The sequence below is a fragment of the Tauraco erythrolophus genome, chromosome 2 (genome assembly GCF_009769465.1).
Source record: "Tauraco erythrolophus isolate bTauEry1 chromosome 2, bTauEry1.pri, whole genome shotgun sequence".
NCBI classification, from domain to species: Eukaryota; Metazoa; Chordata; class Aves; order Musophagiformes; family Musophagidae; genus Tauraco; species Tauraco erythrolophus.
This window is the reverse complement of record NC_141466.1, coordinates 64,566,698-64,586,964: the sequence shown is the minus strand read 5'-3', so window position 1 is coordinate 64,586,964 and position 20,267 is coordinate 64,566,698. Positions and strand designations below refer to the sequence as shown.

The following is a 20,267-nucleotide window of genomic DNA, read 5'->3' as shown; positions in this document are numbered from 1 at the left end:
GAGACTGTGGTAAAGCCCACACCGGAGCAATCTGTGGGGAAGGATTGTTTCCAGTGGGCTGGACTCACGTTGGAGAAATTTGTGGATTTTTCCTCGTGGGTAGGGGATCCATTGGAGCAGGGGAAAAGGGTGTAAGGACTCCTTCTCCTTTAAGAAAGAAGCAGCAGTAACAGCACGGAATGAACTGACCTGCACTCCCCCAGTCCCTGCCCCCTGTGCTGCTGGGGGGAGGAGGTAGAGCCGGGAGGAAAAGGAAGGTGGGGGGGGAAGGTGTCGGCTTTAAGATCTGGTTTTGTTTCTTTCTGTCCTCTCAAGTAATCGGTTTTTATTTCCCTTTGTCCTTCTAAGTAATCATTAATAAACTGTTTTGCTTTGAGAAAAGCGCTGCCTGTTTTGCCCAGGACCATGGTTGGTGGGTGCTCCCTCTGTTCTTGCCTCAACCCTCAGTCCTTTTGTTTTTTTTTTCTCTCCTCTCTACTTTATTGGAGAAGGAGAGACTGTGTGAGTTTTAGTTGCTGGATCAGCCTAAAACCACGACAATAGGATTTTTTGCACCTTTTTGTGTGTGTGGTTTTGTGGTTTTTTTTTTCCCTCCCCAAAATGGCCATCTTTGCTATCAGTCAAAACTGTTTCTACTTTATAATGGAGAGGAGGTTTTATTTTGGCAGGAGTATTTTAAAGAAAGATTTTTAGAAATAAAAGATCTTTTGTTTGTAATCTTTCTCAGAAACTGTTTTATTCTCAGTCTTTCTCTGATTTTCATCTGTTTAGTCTCTTTTCTTTGATGTCTCTGATACTGTGGTGTCAGTGATCGCTGTACTTCAGGCATTCATATGGCTGCGGTAATGCTTTATCAAAGGACATGGCAGACCAGATGCCATATGGTTTTTATTATTTTAACTATTTTCTGCCTTTTGGACTAGTTCTGAAATTGGATTCAGAATTTGGATGCTGGCATGTTAGCAGTTATCCAGATGCTAACATTAGTGTGCTGATAGCTGTGGATATTTTGTCGCAAATCCTACACTTGCTACTGTTTTCTTTTCTCCTCCTGCTCTCCAGAAAAGGGATTTGACTTGGATTAATTCTCACTTGAGATAGAGGCAAGTACTGTAACTTGAAAAACACCATTAAAAATGATTTTCTGGAAAGAGATGACATCTTTACTCAGAGCCGAGACAACCGTCTCTCTTTGTTTCTTTATCATTTTGTTCTGGGTAGTACAGGAGTTGGCATTCTAGATAAGAATAGTTAGATCGTCTGTATCTGGTGCTGACTTCGACTAGATGCTTTAAGCAGAAGTTGCAAACATTTGAGAAATAAAACTTTTTTTTTTTCATGCCTGATTTTGGAGGAAATACTATCTTAGCTGATTCTTAATTGGCTAACAGTTCTTTTAAATTCCATAGCCTTTCTAATTCTTCTCATTTAAAATGCCATTTAGTCAATTTGTGGGAGTTCCAACAAATCCTGACTGCCTGTTCTTTTTTGGGATCCCATCAAAATTTTTGACTCAGTGATATCTACTGGCAAAGAAATTTTCTTTCATCACTATTAAATACTTGCCTCTTGAATTAATCAAATGTCTTTTTTCTCTGACAGAGGGCAAAGAGACCTACAATTTACCTGATGAGTGTCTTTTTTTACTATTTTGTTGTTATTCATCTCCTTTCTAACTCAGTAATTCAAGATTGCTCTGCCTCTCTTAAGAAGGAGGTTTTCCTGAAAGCATTATCACCAACTCTCTTATAAACGTAGTACAAAGAGAGACTTTTTAGGAAAAGGTTCTTTAGTTCTTCTAAAGTATTTTTTTTTCTCCTAAGAGGTGTATGCGGAAGTGATATAATAAAAACCAGTTTTCAGACCTTGTAGATATATATTGCTCCTTCCTCCCCTTTGAAAACTCTGGCAATGTTTGCTTTGAATTGTTTAAAGATGGTGTAAAGTTTTTGTCTGCAGAAGTTGTTGATTTTCTTCTGTTCATTACCCATTTCTTAACTTCAGTTTTCTTTGTATTTTCTTTTCTTAATTTTGCCTCCTTAACACAGAAACCAACCAGCAGCCTTTCAGATATGTGATCTAAATGAATGCTGTAAGCTCTATTGAGTGTAATTTTAGTCAGAGTGGGAGCTGCCTCTTTGCTTGTGAGGTTGGAGGACGACCTTGCCATTTGTTCATGGCTCTCTTGCAGCAGGGAAGGTGTCATTCAGTAGTCCTTAAGAGCCAACTAAATGGTACCAAAACCGTAAATAGTTGTAATAGTTGCTATTGGACAAAGCTACTCAGCAGAGGGAAAATGAACAGATCCTTAGAGGTGGAAAGTCTAAAAGTGATCTCCATATGTTATACTAATCTGATTGTCTCTGCTCTTTTGAAGATGATCTGAAGGCTGGAGCACCTCTTCTATGAAGAGAGGCTGAGAGAGTTGGGATTGTTCAGCCTGGAGAAGAGAATGCTCTGGGGACACCTTCTAGCAGCCTTCCAGTACTTAAAGGGAGCCTACAGGAAAGCTGGAGAGGAAGTTTTTACAAGGGCATGTAGTGACAGGACAAGGGGCAATGGCTTTAAACTGAAAGAGGGCAGATTTCAATTGGATCTAAGGAAGAAATTTTTCACAATGAGGGTGGTGAAACACTGGAACAGGTTTCTCAGAGAAATTGTGGATGCCTCATCCGTGGCAGTGTTCAAGACCAGGTTGGATGAGGCTTTGAGCAACCTGATCTAGTGGAAGGTGTCCCTGCCTATGGCAGGGGGGTTGGAACTAGATGATCTTTGAGATCCCTTCCAACCCAAACCATTCTATGATTCTGTGACTTTATTTTACTCCTTAATTTTACTATATGACTCTTTTGTCATGTACTTTACTAACGTAATTACTCTAGTTTCATGTAAGTTATATTTTTAGCTTGATTTCCCAAGAAATAGTATCTATGCTCTCTGTCCATCACTGCTTCCCTAAGAACTTCTGAATCATTTAGCTGAGTTCAGACAGATTTGACAGGAGTTGAGGGCTGAAAGGTTAGATTCCTGCAGGATTTGTGAAGATTGGTAGCTGGATAAATCTACGCATCTACTGAAGGAGAAGGTTATGGATTGAAAATGGTAGTTACCTCTTCTTCCTGGCCTTGTTAACTGATCAGTTAAAACATTGTATTGGCCAGGCATGGCATGCAAACCTCAGAGGTAGTGTATCTTGTGTCTCGTTCAGCTGGGGTGGGGAGGAACAGAATATGTTGGGAGAGTTTTGTGAGAAATATTAGGAAGAGCTTGGAGAGAGTTGAGAGCATTATAGGGGATGGTAGGGGAAGGCAGTTGATTAGCAGGGGATACTGCAGCCAAGAACTATTTTTTTTTTGAAACGTGCCTCATCTTCTTTTTACGGAACTTGACTCCTCCTTGTTGAGTAGAAGTGCCCAGGTTCTTCAAGTATTTGTTTACATAACATAAGCTTTTATATGCTGATGAAGATCATAAATATGTTAAGTTGTTGCATGCAGTTTTTTTAATGCATTTGTCAGGTTTCTGCCTTGGGTGCCTTCCATCTAGGTGAAGAAAATGACATGTCTTTTAGGGGTTAGTTCCACAGTCACTTCAAGCTGGTCAAACTGTAGGTTATTACGAAAGGTGCTCTCTTGCCTCTTCACTGGTTGCATATTCTCACCATCTCCCCTGTGCCAGCACCATCATTCATGAGTTGGAAAGCTCAGTTGGGGAGCTGAAGATGTTGAAAACTAACCCAGAAGAAAAAACCCGTAACGTTTCAGATGTATTTAGTTCCCTGATCTGTTTTACTACAGGAACAGTAGTGCTGGCACAAATGAGGTAGTGGAAATGCTATAGCTGGCGTTGGAGGGAGAAATGGCTTTGTCTGTTAGTGGCAGCTGGCACCTCATTTTGCTTTTCAAGCCATTGTGGAACTGTACTCTGTTCTTTCTTGCTGCTTATCTCTGATCGCATTGTGGGACTTTGTGACTAAAAACTCCAGAGACTTTCGAGCAGCATATTCAGTGCCCCTTGCTAAGGAATGTGGAGCTACTGGAAGCCACTAAATTACTGTGGCAGATACACAGATATACTGGATGCTGCATAAGAGCACAAATTGCTGGTACTAAGTGCTTTCTCAAGGCTTTGAGTTGCTTTACACACATGACATCAGAAAGAAGCTTGGACTTTTGATTATGGAAGAAAAACTTGAAACACGTGCATTGCTTCACGTGGTTCTTGATACTGCAGACACAAAATCTAGATCCATGGTGATCTTGCTTGCCATGAAAATCTCCTTTGGATTTTAATCCCCAGGAATTCTTCATGAAATAAAGGTAAAAAGAGAGATTCTACTGTTTGGTGGATGTAAGTTTTTTATAATTTAATGACAGAGGATTCACATTCTGTGATGGACTTTTAAGCAGTGCAGAGGCACATAAGGATCATCTTTTCTGCAGCATAAAGTGAACTTGTTAGCCTCCACTAACTGTGCTGCACCTAATATACTGTAGTAGTCAAACTACATACATTTCAAGAGAAACATATCTGCATTGACTGCTGCATCTTCTCATTAGAGTCCATGCACATTAAGGCAAGCAGACTTGCTTGTTAATAATCGACAACCTTTGAATCTTCGGATTATATCTGCTTCCTTTTTCAGTTGTTAACTTTATGTCTATATAGTCTGCAGTTCTGTCGCTGTACTGCTGGATTTTAGGTACAGCAACTGTGTATACCTCAACTGTGAAGCTTCTGTTCTGTTCACCCATGTTTTTGAGAGCTGTTTTCCTGAGACAATACTAAACAGAAAAGGTGACAGTTACCTCCAGCAGAAGTACCTCAGGAATGTGGGAAGGATTTGAGATTTTTTTGTTCGTATTGTTTTGGGCTTTTGGACCATCACTGTTCTTTAAATCCAAGAACTGTGTTCTACTCTGGACAGGGTTGCACCTCTAGATAAGGGTGCTTATTTCACCAGAAGATGTTGTCTTTACTTGATGTGTCTGACTTGGCAGTCTTAAGGTGAAACGTGCTTGTGGGTGAGAATTTCTGAAAGTCTACTGCAGGTTTCATTATACTTAACTCGTGCCTAGAGGACTAGTCCTTCTGGAGAAAGCACAGAATGTGTTTTTGACCGTGGGAGGCCACCTCTGGGAGAAATGCTCTCTGCCTTAAGTTTAGGCATCTTTGGGCTGAGTCTCAGTGTCTCGACGTAGGATTGGTAGAATTGAGAAACCTCACTTACTGCTTAATGAAATGTAGTGTAAATTTGTATTCAGTGATTAACTACTTTGTAATACATCATACTTTAAAAACGTGGTCTGCATAGACTGTGCAGTTTAGGAGAGGGGGGAAAAGGAGTTGGGAAGGGTTGTTTTCGATACAGGCTTCATATGAACCCAAGTGAAATGTTATGAGACTTGTGGTCGAACAGGTATTTATTGCCATTAAAAATTCTGAATAACAATTGACAAAAAAGTAAACCAGAAAGAAACTAGAACTGAAGTGAGGATCCCCTTGGCAAATCTGTAGAGGTTATGTGAAGATTATACAGAGAGAAGAGTTCAGCAATTCAGAAGACAAGTGAGTGTATTCATGTGTGAATAATTGGTATTTTAATAGTTTGAGTTACAGAAAATCAGTTCTACAAAGCAGGATTCCTCTGACAATAGTATTTCTACTGCCTCTGGCACAAATACTGCCAAAAGACTGAGTATCAATGGGTAGATTTCAGATGAGTAGTTTTAAAAGGAATAATTGAAAAGGTGTTAAGGCATTAACTGGCAATTGTATATATTCTGTTAATTTTTTTAACAAAGTTAACTTGAAGTTTTTCTTCTGGAAAGAGCTATCCCATTCTGTTACTTACTGAAAAATTTAATATGTTGTGAATCATACTAACTGTAAAATAAAGTGTGGGATTCTGCTTTTGCTAGTTCACAGTCTTATAAAATATCGACGTTAAGGTAGAGGAGAGAGGACTCCAGGTTATGCTCATTTTTTAGCAGCAATCCATTAACTCGTTAGTTCCTGCCCATTAGCCCTTTAGTTTTGCATCAGTTTTACCCTGTGGTAGCTCCTTCTTCCTTTTTGAATCATATTTAACTGTCTTGCATGATTTGGAGATAAATTTTACCTTTTCCTGTCTCATATGACAGCTTCTCAGGTCTGTGTTCTCCTTACTGTAGTGCCTTTTTCTTTCCAGTAAATATAAAGGAAATCAATCTAGACAATGAAATTTGGTGTCGACTTTTACATTGGGTCACACGATTCCTTGCTCCATTGAAGACTCCTCCTACTTGTACCACTCCCTCAGCTTTACTGGGGGAAGCAGACAGGACAGAAAGACAGCCTGGTGGTGGATTTTGTTTTTAAATCTTGTGTTCCTTGCTTAGCTTTTCACTCTTCCTAGAGATTTGACTGTCTGCACAAAAGAAGAATCTATGTAATCATGTTACGGGTGCTAAGGATCTGGAACCAAAATTGCTTCTCATATCCCAAAAGACATTCCTTTGCACAGAGCAATACAGTCTAGATGAGAACAAAAAGGCATTGTTTTGAAGGGGCAGCTTAAATGTGAGGACTAGAAGTCTACTTTCAGTATGATCAAGAACATAAAACCTGATAAATGGACTCAGAGATATATTAGGTAGGGGACTAAGAATCTCACTGAGGTCATGAAAATGATGTGGGCAGTTTTGTGTTAAATAAATTCAAATGAGAGATTTAGGTGGATTTATGAAAGTCTGAGGAGACAAGGCTTTAGGAAGGGGTTTAAAGCAGGAAGGCTTTTATCTGAATGACAGGGAAAAAAGTTGATTCTTAGAAGTATATGGACAAAAATAATCGGGATTTTTGAAGTGTTGGTCGCTTGTTAGTTACAGGTCTGAGTGTCTCGGGTGATGATGGTACTGCCTTAAAACAAAAATTGATAAGAGTCTGGAGTGGGGAACCTTTAGCATTGCCTGAATTCTATTGAATAAATGTGGGCGAAAACCAGAAGTAGCTAGATTATTGCTTTTGTCAGTACAAATACTGTTAAATATTATGAGGGCATGTTCTGCTGTATCTAGCGATGAAATGCTGTTGTTCTTTCCTAAATCTCAGCAGTTGGTTGAAGGTATCAATTAAAAAAAATAATATTATGACATAGGGCTCAGTGCTGGGTCCAGTTCTGTTTAACATCTCTATCAATGACCTGGATGAGGGAATTGAATGTACCCTCAGTAAATTTGCAGACAACACCAAGCTGGGAGGCTGTGTCGATCTGCTTGAGGGTAGGGAGGCCCTTCAGAGGGATTTGAACAGACTGGATCGTTGGGCTGAGGCCAACGGCATGAGCTTTAATAAGGCCAAGTGCAGAGTCCTTCACTTGGGGTGTAAAAACCCCAAGCATCGCTATAGGCTCGGGGAAGAGTGGCTGGAGAGCTGCTTGGTGGAGAAGGACCTGGGGGTCTTGATTGACTACCGGCTTGATATGAGCCAGCAGTGTGCCCAGGTGGCCAAAAAGGCCAATGGGATACTGGCGTGTATCAAGAATAGTGTGACCAGCAGGAATAGGGAAGTGATCCTGCCCCTGTACTCGGCATTGGTGAGGCCACACCTGGAATATTGTGTCCAGTTTTGGGCCCCTCGCTTTAAGAGAGATATTGAGCTCCTGGAGCGAGTCCAAAGAAGGGCAACTAAACTGGTCAAGGGGCTGGAAAATAAAACTTATGAGGAGCGGCTGAGGGAGTTGGGGCTGTTTAGCCTGGAGAAGAGGAGGCTGAGGGGAGACCTGATTACAGCCTACAAATACTTGAGAAGGGATGGTGGGGAGGTGGGGGAAGGGCTCTTTACATTAGTTTTGGGTGATAGAACAAGAGGAAATGGGTATAAGCTTAGTCAGGGGAGATTCAGGTTGGATGTTAGGAAGTATTTCTTCTCTGAAAGGGTTGTCAGCCACTGGAATAGGCTGCCCAGGGAGGTGGTTGAGTCCCCATCCCTGGATGTGTTTAAGAATAGGGTGGATGATCTACTTGGGGATATGGTTTAATGGGGATTAGGGATGGTTGGACTTGATGATCTCCAAGGTCTTTTCCAACCTAGAAATCTATGAAATCTATGAAATAATACCAGTTTTATAATAGCAGCAGTTTTTCAACCAAAGCTCTGTTTTGTGTGCATACTTCAATGAGGTAGCTGAAAAATTTCCTGCCTTTACTGGTTTTAATACAGTGTAAACCTCAGAACTCCTGGGAGGGCATCTTCTGTGGCACTTTCTGTGGTTTCTTTGTCCTAATTAAAAAAAGTAACAACATGCACAACATATGTTTAAATACTACTGCACGAGAGAGAGAGTTCAGCTGGATTTGCTGACTGTAATTTAGGAAGACGAAGTGTAATGAAATGTGTAATATAGGATTAGTTTCATTTCACTTTAATGTGAATTCTCCCATGCTTAGGAATTTTAGGAATGTACCTGTGTGTTTAGGCAAATTATGGCTTCTCATCCCAGGTAGGGCTGGCAGGGTGGACAAAAAGGGAGGCACTAGTAAAATGAGCATATGTAAAATACAATTCATTGATACAATAAATGTCAAATATGTTTGACATTATATCTCAATCTTACAGCAAAGTTGGCCAAAAAAGCCAAAATCAGTGTTTCTTTAAAAATGTCAACTTTCTTACTAATTTATACACTTTAGGACATATTAAATTTCCTTTAAAAGCTGCCTGCTCCCCATCTGTGTTTTATTTACCCATCTTTGGAGTTGACCTGAGGCTAAACCCATTGCCTAACGGGAATTTTTTGTCTGAGTTTACATCTCTCTGTTTAGTCTCAGATTTGCTGCTTCTGTTGTTAATGAAAATCTCTTGCACAGTCTACGGAAAGATTACATGAGCTCCTGAAAAGTTACATGAAAAAAAGTTACATTTTTGTTTGTCATCAATAAAACAGTGAAACTGACTGTAGAAATTGCTATCAAATCTACAAAAAAGCTGGAGAAAGAGAATTTCCCCCTCAAATCTTAAAGATTTCTTGTAACAATTAATACACACTTCAAGTAAGACTGTTTTTACTGCAATGTGACTGTATCTTTAGATAGCTCTGAAAACTGAAAGGTTAAGATTTATTCCTAATGTACTGGTTAAACTACCTGCTTACTTACACCACTCATGGGGAGGAAATTGTGAACTACAACTGTGCTTCTCTGAGCTGCTGTGATTTAATTCTCAGCACTTGTACCTGCATAGTGCTTGTATCTTCAAAGCAAGATCTTTATAACTCAGTGTGAGGTTGGCAGGCACAGATCTAGGACTTCATACGCCATAAATCAAAGCAACCTACAAATACCAAGAACATTATGGAGGTGCTCAATGTAGGAGTTCACTTTGAAATGGAAGAAAATTTGTTAAATCTCTGGTCACTATTGGCTGTGATTTTCAATTATAATCACTTGTCCGCAACTTCAGCCTGATGCAGTCTGCATCATTACTTGAATTTGAATGTAGAAGTTTCAGTTTTTTCCAGTCTCTTCCTTAGCCTTCTGAGCTGTGTCTTGTTAGTGCTCTTGAAAAGGACGTTGGCAATAGTATTAGGTTTGAATGGTCTTCCCTCTGTACTTGCTGATCGTATTGGAAATGTGCCCCAAAACCTGTTTTAGATTGGTGCCTTAGTTGTATCTCACTGCAAATAGGTTAGTAAAAAAAAAAAAAGCCCTTTCTGAAAAAAAGTTTATCATGGGCTTTTTCAAAGACATAGAAAGTACAAATCAGAAATAGGAAAAATGAAAATTAAGGATGCAGAAGTGATGAAAAAAGGATCACATGCCCACGTTGTTTAAGCTGAATTGCATAACATGGGGGAAGACATTGGTGGTGATGCTAGTTTAAGGAGGTATTATTCCCCTTCTGCTTACAGACTTGTTGCACAAATGCAGATGTTTGAGGTCTTGGTGTAGACAGGGTTGCTAAAAGGGTCTAAGTCTAAACCAAAAGTCCTAATTTTTTAAAAACCATATTTTGTCAATGCATTGAACTTGAGTACAGAGGTGGGAAAGAATGGAAGATTGAGGATATTTAGCGGATTTAAACAGTGAAGATGTCTTTGAATTGACAATGGACATAAATTCAATTGGGAAGTGCAGACTGGATATAGGGCAGAAAGCCTTTTCACTGTTACGGCAATTGTGCATTGGTGTGAGATGCTGATGAAAGTCATGTAGTGTGCATCCATGAAGGTGTTCAGTAGTACGTGGCTGAATATAGCCCTGAGCAACCTGGTCAGCCTTCATAGAATATTGAACTGGAGACTTCCTAATGTCTCTTCCAACCTGAATTATTCTATGTATCCATTGGTTGCACTTCCATTTGTTTCTCTGTATAACGATTTCAAATAGCTGAGGTTCTAAAAAGGGAATATGAGAATAACTGTCTTTAGAGTTTGCATTACCCAAATGAGAATGACTGTCTGAGTTCTACATCATTGCTTAGCTGTTTTGTTTTAGTGTTTTAACCACTAATGGGTATATATAAAATACATGAAGTAGGAAAAGCTAGCAATTCTTCCTTGTTTCCATGGTTTAGAGTAGGAATTGTGTACACGACTGAGTGTTCGCTCCTTATACTTCCAGAAGTCCTTTGTATCTGTAATTTGCTCACATTGAAATCAAGAGACAGCTTACTTTTTCCTTGAAATCTGAACACATTTGATTGCCTCAGACACTACAGCATATTCTAATATCCTAATCTGTTACTGAGGGGTACCCGTGCATCTAAAAGTTTCTTTTTTTTTTTTTTTATTATAATGCAGTTCGAATAAGGAGAAAATCAAGACGGCGCTCGCAGTGGGGCAAAGGCATTATTAAGAAGAGGAAAGTCAATAATTTAAAGAAAGATGAAGATGATTCAAAGTTTGCTGATGATGAAAATCATGGAGAGGACAGTAAATTGCTGGAAAATGGAGAGCTGGAGATCAGCACTGACTGCATTGAGGAGAATGGGGAGGAAACAGGAGATCTCTCTATGACAAATGATGAATCCTCTTGTGATATTATGGATATAGATGCAGAGCAGAGGCTTAACAATGGGACATCAGGAAAGGAAAACAATTTTGCATCCACAGAAGAAGAGAGCTCAAATGAATCTCTGTTAATAACCGACAGTGTTACCCTGAGTGCTGAGAAGGAATTAAGGAAGGACTCTACGTCGAAAGGAGACTGTGTGAATGGAGAGGCGTCTGTACACATCTCAGAGGGTATATCTGTTCCAGCATGTCATAATGGTAAAATGGAATCAGTTGGTGCTGTTTCCCCCTGTGACAATAGTGATGGGTCTAGCAACAAGCAAAAATCTTCATCTGAAGATCAGCCAAAGGAGAAAACAGAAGCTTTCAGTGAAAGTCAAGGAGCTGATCTAGTGAAAGCTGAGTTACCACATTGCAGCAATAATGAAAAAACACTACACAGCACAGACATTGAAACTAAAGATGCCGAAGCAGATAAAGAAGGTATAGCTTGATTTCAATGTTTCAGTCCTCTACCTTCGTGTCCAAGTTAATATGTATGTATTTTTAATTGTAATATCTTATGTTACAATAGTTACATGACAATATTTTATGAATTTCTGTCTATTTATTTGACACTTTCAGTATGCTTACAATACTTAACTCCACATAGATGAATTAGAAGTCCACCCTTGACTTGCTGTAATGTTATCTTAGGCAAGTAAGTGTATCTCCATATGTACAATATTCTGTTTGGTTTTGTAGCCTTTATGAGAAATAACTGTAAATACTGAGATAACATTTAAACAATAGTTAAAGATTTTAAAAAATATTATCAGTGCAGATAAATATGACAGATTTTTTGGTCTGTATGTTCTGCCTGATCTATGCTTTGATCTATATGATACATTTTGTCTTATTTTTTAGAGATTTATGATAAAAATACCGACATTGGATGGAAGACTATAAAAATCCAGAATGTATTCCTTTAAGAACATTTGCTCACAGCAAGAGTTAAAGCATTTTAACTCATAGCAAAAGCCAGATAAACCGTTGTTTGTCTAATGGAGAAGGTATCTGGCTTTGGAGTTACAGTCAACACAGTAACAGTGCAGCAAAAAGATAAGAGAAGGAGAAGGGAAATCCTGATGGTGCATAAAAGAAGAGGCCATGTCCTTTGAAGACAAGAGACGTAGCTTCCTCAGGGAAGAGAAATAAAAGCCTTACACATGATTGCCTTTTTAATTAGCTTTTCAGAATTACCTAAAAGAATGAAATCTTTACTTCAAAAGTTAGCACTGAGATTTACAAAGTAAATGAGCTTTAATGAGAGATCTGAATGATGAGAATATCACTATATACATGTTGACTGTGTTTGTACGTACATATTTTCTCTAAGGGTAAGGAGAATAGTAGAAGAAAGGTCCTAAGAATATCAGAAGAGTATGATGTATGCTAAGAGCCTTTACATTTCTAAATTTAGTAGTTGAATTCTGTATACATTAAGGATGGTTATAATAAGAAGGAGTCCTCAGAAAAAAAGGCATGTTAAATAGTTGAGGAGGAGAAAAAACAGTGAATGAGTGTAGGGAGAGAATCAGGAGATGTAAAAATATTTTGTTCTCCATAACAGAATTGGATAACAGCTTTAGTATAGAGGTGGAAGACAACAGAAATGTGTCACAAAAGCATGATGTTTCAGGAGTAGAGCAGCTGTTAGAATAACCGTGGTGATGAAGACATGGAATGCTTTAGAGAGAAAAATGAGGATTTGATTCATTTAGGTGGAAAGATTTTGAGCGTTAGCTTAATATCTGAAATTCACGTAAAAGCTGTATAATTTGACGTTGCTAAGTAGAAACGATACAATGGAAAAACTCTTTCAGTGATGTTCACTTTTGTGTTGGGACTTTGGAGTTCAGTTTTAAAGGTGACCAGTTTCATGTGTGTTTTCTGAACTGTGGTTTTGTGCACCCATAAACGTTCAGAATTCCGCAAAGCTGATGAATAACGTGCACTGCTACAATCATGTTTGCTTGGTTCAAAAAACTGCAACAAACCAAACAAAATGAAACCAAAGTGAAGAAGCAAGCTGTTCCTTTTGAGAGACTGACAGTGCTCATAATTGTTTTTCAAATTACAGGTATATTCAAAAGCAAGAAAACACGAAAAGTCACTATGGAACAGTCAAAGCCCACGAATTTGGAGCAGGTCCCAGAGGAACCATTGGATCCCTTACCCTCTGTAGTTGTTGACCATGATAGACTAAAGGTAATGGAACTGAAAAATGAGTTGAACTGTTAATGAAACTGTCCATGAAAAATGCTTCCTTCCTCTCTTAGAAGCAACGTTTCCTTTGGTTTTGACTGCAAGCAAATATTATGGCAGAAGTAACTTTTGAAGGTGATTCGTGGATCAGTATTTTTTGGATGAAAAGTTGATAGAACTACTGAATCCTTACTGTCCCATCATTACTACCTTTACAAATCCAGTAATGGCGCAGCAGTCCACTATTTTAATTGCAGTTTTTGCAGGTACTCTTATGTGTTAATTGGACATGCCAGTTACCGAGGAGCTGCTGGGTGCCTAGTAATTAGGAGTTAACATCATCTCTTCCTTCCCGTGTACGTATACGCGGTGGAAAGAACTGTTAGTGGATTGGAAAACAAATTGAATTTGTGCTGATGTTTTGGCGTCATAGATGGAACCCCTGCTAGTTAATTTTCTTTCATTTTGTCTCTTTTTAAGCAAAGTTACAATAAAATTTGCTGTCTTCTGTTGTAGAAACTAGCTTGACCTACTATGAAATTTAGATCCCACTTGCTGTGGAGTACAGCTGATAATCTTTTAGGAAACAATAGAAGTGTTATTAGAGGAAGAAAATTCTTAAAGTTTACTATCTGCTACTATGTAAAATACACATTCATCTTTTTTTTTTTTACCAGTTTTACACGTGTTGTCTCCCCTCTTCTTTTATTGTACAATTTTTCAACATGTGTGGAATTCAAATGAGTTTCTGTTGGGTACTTCTTACAATTTCACGCCACTGCAAGTTTCTTCAAAATGTCTGCTTTAGCTGTCAAGGCAGTTTTTATGGTTTGCTTTGTCGTAATTACTGACCAAGATGAAATGGGATGAAGTATCATTCAAACAGAACAAGCATTGCCCCAGCTATACAGAGTGTAAAATCTAAGACAAGGAAAAAAAAGCATGGATATGACCAGAGAAGTGAAAAGAGACATTGAGTCCTTTTGAATCTACATGGGAGCTGTGGCCTTACCGATGGCTGAGTGTGGTCCATTTTAATTGTATGTGTCCCTCCAAAATAGGACTTCAGAAGGACATTGCATTTCTGATTTGTCCTTAAAAAAAAAAATAAAAAATAAAGCAGTTATAAAACCCCTCTTAACCTTACCTTCTGTTGTTCCGACAGAAACTGCTTGATTTGGTGGTTAAGAAAAGTGACAACCTGACTGTTGACCAACTTGAGAGATTGTATTCGCTCCTCAGTCAGTGCATCTACAGACATCGTAGAGACTATGACAAATCACAACTTATAGAGGTGATGTTGTACAGTATCTTTTATTCTTTATCTGAATTTTGTGAGACTGGTTTTTCAAGAACTAAGTCAATGTATCAATTTATTGTTGTACTAGCAGGAAAAAACTTTAAATAGACTTTGAAGAAGGTGTATATATAAATATAAAAAGTTTAGTGTAGTAATGACTTAAAAAACAGAGGTTGTTTCTAATAATACTTTCCTCAGAAAAGAATTAAGAATTTAACCTAAATGAATGGAGAAAAGAGGAGAGAATACAGCAGCATGGAGAAAGCACATGCTAGCAGAGCAAAAATGGAGTAGAAGCAGTTTTCACATTTGTGATGCAAGTAACAGTGGATGTAAGGAGACTACTATATAGGGACACTCAGCCAGCATTGCTGCGGTTGCCCTCATGTGTCTGCATAACTAGGCCAAAAAAAAATTACGTACTTCTGCTCCATGCAGTTTGCTGATTGTGACTTTCCTGCAAGACCTTAAAAGTTTGCAAACTTTCTCTAGATCAGTAAGTCTACCCTTGAGAAGGTTCAGTACAGCATGGTGTAAGCAGTTGTCTGAGTTGCTGTCACCCTTTCCTTCTAAAGTGTTTGCTATCAAAGGCCTCCTGTCTGCATCAACAGTTGGTTGATTGTTTCACCATTGGTGTAGGCTGATCATAACTCTTGACATGCGTTCCCTCCAGTATCATTGTTCTAGCTGTGGAGGGGTTTGGATCAGCTTGCTGATTCAACCAATATCCAACCCTGCTGAAAAAGGCCAACAATTGCTGGTTTCCAGTTGGGTCATTGAGCACAAAGTATTTTTCTCCATGAATATTTTAGAACAATATCTGGAAAGGCCTTAGCATGGGATATTATAGAGTTCCTGCAAAATAGTTTTCAAACCACTTTAATGCTATTTCTCTGCCATCTTCACCTAAAAATACGTTTAAAGTCTGTGCCGAATGTTCGGTAGATTAAATAGACATTTATCCAGCAGGAGTATGTAGAGACTGATCTTTTGCTTTCATTCTGCAGACTGTGCAGATATGTGTGTGCAGCTGGGTCACCAATAAGTGTGCATTAAGACTTGATTTCATGCAGTGTGCCATTGCAATGCTTTCTTAATGCATATTGAGTACATTAATTATATAAATGACCCTAATACACTTGGATTTTCTCATGGGCTGTCATAGTGGAGTGCTTTTCTGCATTAATACTTCTTTAATTAGTTTCCTCTTTTACCATATTTTGTTAGCAGATAGCAGCTAATAAACAGAAGTGTCTATTTTCCTATTAATTATTTGTTCAGATTTAAAAAAAAAAAAAGCCCAGTAAATACAGTTACGTGACTTCATTTCTGCCTCTGTGTATTTGTGTTACTAATGCTCTCTGTCTCTTGCAGGAGATGGAAAGAACAGTTCATGTGTTTGAAACATTCCTGTGAACTCGTCAAGATGGGTGGGTTTATCCTCTCAAACTGCTCATGGGAGAGCAGTCCTCTGAGCCATTCAGTTTCCATTTGCACCAAGTACGTGCAGAGCCTTGGTCTTAAGTGCTCTCTCTTTTTCTTTCTGTTGAATTTGGTGCTATTGTCTCAGGTACCTGAAACCAACCAGCCTACAAGAACCAAACGGAACTTCATATAGTTGTATCTGATATAAATAAAGAATACAATGCCACAGCTTGGAGATTTTTGGTGCTACAGAAACTGTTCTTGTTTCTGCTCTTGTTCGCTCTACATGCATTATCTTTGGGGAAACTTCAGGCAAAGTGGAGACCAACACATACAAGAGAACTGGAAAGAGCAGATCTAAGTTGAATATTTTTAAACAGGCAAACTTTTTTTATTTTTTTTTTTTTTCCAATTTTTCTCTTCTCTGGGGTAACGGACAAAAAAAATCTGTTCTAAAGAAGGCAATGATGCATTGTGGTAGGAATCTTGAGTAACTGGATGTACAGTAATTTGAAGATGAGGCTCTCTAGAACTGCCTTTAATGTGCCTTTTAGTCAATTGAGAAAGATAAGGCTAACCGATTGGATTGGATTATAGCAAATGGCAATGTTAGAAAGCTGTCTTCAGAATGAAGATCTCCAAAAGGATGATTTGTATTCTCTTCATTGGATGGCAACCAGTATTATGGTTCTATAATGCCTGTCTTACTCTGCGGAACTAAACTAAGACAGACTGAAAAAGCCACATACTTTACCAAAATGGTGAAATTCCTTTTTCATTGGTATATCTTTGTTTTAGAAACAAGTTACACAGTGAAACTCTTCTGTGTGGCTAAAAATGAAGCATTTTCCCACCATCTCTTTGTTTTCCATTTTGAGTTCTTTAAGAAAACCAAGTTTAATACTGGCAGGTTTTTCTGAAGTTCCGTGTTTGTAATATAGCTTGGACTGTGCAATGCAGGTAAGAAGACGCCATGGTCGGTCAAACACCTGGAGCCCAAGCTCACTTGAAAGTAAAACTTAAACTAGGCTTCACAACTCGGTCCGTGCGAAGCACTGTTAATGTGGGGGGACTGGAGGACAGCCTTTTGAATCCATCTGTTCGGACCAGAGTTCTCTGGGTCTGAATTGTGTAGTTCACAACTTTTCCTTTCTGGAAATTGGAGAGAATGGTCTAGGCAGTTTCAAGAAAAAACATGTTATATCACAAGCTCGGTATTAAAACATTACCTGGGCTAATTTGTTTCAAACCGATGTGGAAAGTGTTTTGGAGAAGCTGGCTGGTGTTACCATCGCTGAACAGTCATTGTGACTGTCCCTATGTAGCTGTGGAAGTGTCTTTCCAGAAATATGCAACGCAGTGTGATTAGTTTTTAATTAGAGAAAACAGTCTTGGACTGCTGCAGAGATACTGAGCTACCTCAGCTTTTTGTATTTTAGTTACCAACAGTGTTTATGGAGGACTGTAATCACTCTGCTCCCATTTCCAAACTGAAGCTAAGGTACTTGTCTCCACTTCTACGGCTAATAGTAGTGTAGCGCTGCAGAGAAGCAAAACATGGGCCTTGGGCTACTGCAGTAATCCAAAGTGCTTTGTGTGTTATGGTTAAACATAATTGTTTCTTAGATCTTTTTCTCCCCCGAATGCCACTGTTGTTCTTTGTAGCTAATGGCAGAAAAAGGTTTTCGGCATTCATGTACATCTAGTTACACCTTCTAAATGCAACCCATGCAGAAACGCTGTATTTTGTAGGTGGGAAAGTGCGATTAAAACCAACAAAAACAAGCAGAAAACACATTTTAAATGAGATTCTTTGATCTCGGATTTGATTGTGGGATTTTTTTTCCATGTTTTGTTTAGTATTTATTAGCATCATACCTGTTTGAGATATTTTTGTCTCGTACATTAACAGCATTTTGTATTTTGATGGAAATTGTTACAAACTTTAAGATTTGATTAAATAAAATGTAGCAGATTTTTTGTAGCAAGTTTCTGATAAAAGGGTTTTTTGCAAGTCTCAGGTTCTTGCTGCAGAATTTTTTAAAAATATTTATTCCAGTTTCACTTACTCAAAGAAGTTTTTGTTCAAGTAACAGCAGCACTTGTGGAAGACAAAACTGCATACGTTTTTAAGAAGATAATAAATTTATATGAATTAAAACAGTTGAGAATTTTAGTCACAGCTAATGCTTAGCATTAAAAGTGGTTCTAAAAGGTCAGGTTTCTAAAGGAAAATTTTTACTGTCAGTTGTTGATTGGGAAGAATTGTGAGAGGCAACTTTACTAATTGAGGAGCTGCCATGTTGTTTTAGAGAAGAGTAGCTGATATCAGATGTTCTAGTGGACAGCTTACCTAAAACGATATACTCTCCTTCCTAGCCCAAATAACCACACTTCAGTTTTTGTTTTCCTTTACAGATGTCTGGTGGTTATAGAGTTAAAACAGCTGTTAATCTATCCATGTGGTCTAAACTTGTTTGCTCTTTGTATGTTTTTAATTTTTTTTGCCACGTAGCGCTGGCAAGAGTTTTGTACAAATTGACCTCTCTTCCTTGTTTCTTGTTGTGAAAATTGCAAATAAACTCCTGTGTGAGTCCTTGTGCTGGGGTCGATGAAATGTGGCTGGTCAGAAGAAAGGAGGTTTCTCTCTGGGGCTGATGGGGCTGTCTTGGAGATAATAGAGTTGCTCTTGGGTGAAGTTGATGGCTATGGAGTTAATTGTATTTGCAAGCTTGAATCTCACCTGTGATTATTTTTTTTGTTTTGTTTTGTGTCCTCTGTATTGTTACTTGATTTCCTCATATGCCAATGTATTTATAGGATTACTGTTTTTTGTAATATCTTGTCTTCCTTTTTTTTTTTTTTTATTAAGTTGGTGGGTCAGCTCTGGTTTTACCTTCAGTCCCCTGAATGGCAGGTCCTGCAGCTGATACTCTTTTATTTTGTTTTTATTTTATTTTGTAATCACAACATAAGCTTGAATTTGGGCTTGTACTTGCATCTTTTGTATCTTGTACATTGGGTTATTTAGACATTGGGGAGTCCTGTTTGGTTTCATTAACGTGTGTCTACTTTGTGGATTAAGTAGACTTCCTTCATCAACTATGGTATATTTTGGATTCTATAGTTTTATTCAGAACTGTGTTTAAATTGATGTTTTGCATTTTGACTTCACTTTACGTTAGTTTGAAGTAAGTTATTTAATTTTTTCGAACTTCTGGAAATTTTGAACATTTTACTGTAATTTGTAATATAACTGCTGTGAAATACTTGAATAAAGATGACAAGAAAACACAGCTTTAGCTCCTTCAAAAATGTATTTAAAAGAAATGCTTCCTAATAGCTGAAACCAGTCTCTTTCTTACCAGACCGCCTTGATTTTGCAGTTCAGATGTTTTACTCTGAGATCGTGCTGTGTAGTTGTTTAAGCTGCAATTTTGCTTTCAGTATTTGTCCATTAAAGAAAAAAAACATTCTATTAGTAATTCTGACTGACAAAGTGAAGTTAGCATTGCACATTGGCGAGTGAATAACGCAGTTGTTACGAAGTTAACGCTCTCTGCTTAGAAAATGTCTGATGTTCAGTTGCAGGGGACCAGCCAGGATTGCTTATAGTATGTCAGCATCCAAGTAATACCAGAGTTTCTCATTAGCAGATTTTTTTAAAGAAACCCTCTCTTTCCTCCCTGTTTATCAAAGTTGTTTGTACTTGTTGTGGTTTTTTGTTTGGTTCGTTGGGTTTTTTTGAAAGATAAACTTCTCATGTGTCTAGGAATTCCTTTAGTTCCGCCCCCTGCCAATAACTCCAGCACAAGAGAGCAAACTGCTGGAGGTTACCCACGTCTTACTTTCAGCAATTCATCCGGAGCTAACAAACTGCGTGTGATGTGTATAATGTGGAACAGAGTATGAGAAGCTGTTCTGTAGATCAGATAGAGGCCATTTATGGCCTGTCTTGAGGTGTAGGACATGCAGTGCACCTGCTCATTTTCCTCTCTTCCTCTTTGTGTAGCTTAAACTACAGGGCTCCTGGGCAAAGGACTAGTTGAGGAAGAGGGTAGTAGTAACTTATTTCACATCTGACTCCAGTTCTGCTTTTATACGCAGCTTTGAAAGCACAATTAGATATATAATAAATTGTATAACATATTTTATTTAATAAATGTAACAATGTAGTCATTGATCAGTGAGAGCCTAGGCTTGTTTCGTATCATCATGGTCAGATGTGTTGTTTGGATCCGAGTGGCCTTGCAGGTACCAGCGCCACATTTAACACCATCCAGGGAGTTTGTAGTCTGGGAA

The 20,267-nt window shown here is 38.4% G+C and overlaps 1 protein-coding gene across 2 annotated transcripts in view; it reads left to right on the top strand.

The window, feature by feature from the left end:
* The window catches only part of ATAD2B (ATPase family AAA domain containing 2B), an 84,638-nt gene extending 65,360 nt beyond the window's left edge, over positions 1–19,278 (top strand). For both annotated transcript variants that reach the window (XM_086631419.1, XM_086631420.1), the window contains 4 exons: positions 10,781–11,476; positions 13,116–13,243; positions 14,406–14,534; positions 15,915–19,278. In XM_086631419.1, coding sequence (XP_086487545.1) covers positions 10,781–11,476; positions 13,116–13,243; positions 14,406–14,534; positions 15,915–15,956 — 995 coding nt within the window. In that variant the 3' untranslated portion in view covers positions 15,957–19,278. The remainder of the gene's footprint in view (positions 1–10,780; positions 11,477–13,115; positions 13,244–14,405; positions 14,535–15,914) is intronic.
* The last annotated feature ends 989 nt before the right edge of the window (positions 19,279–20,267 follow it).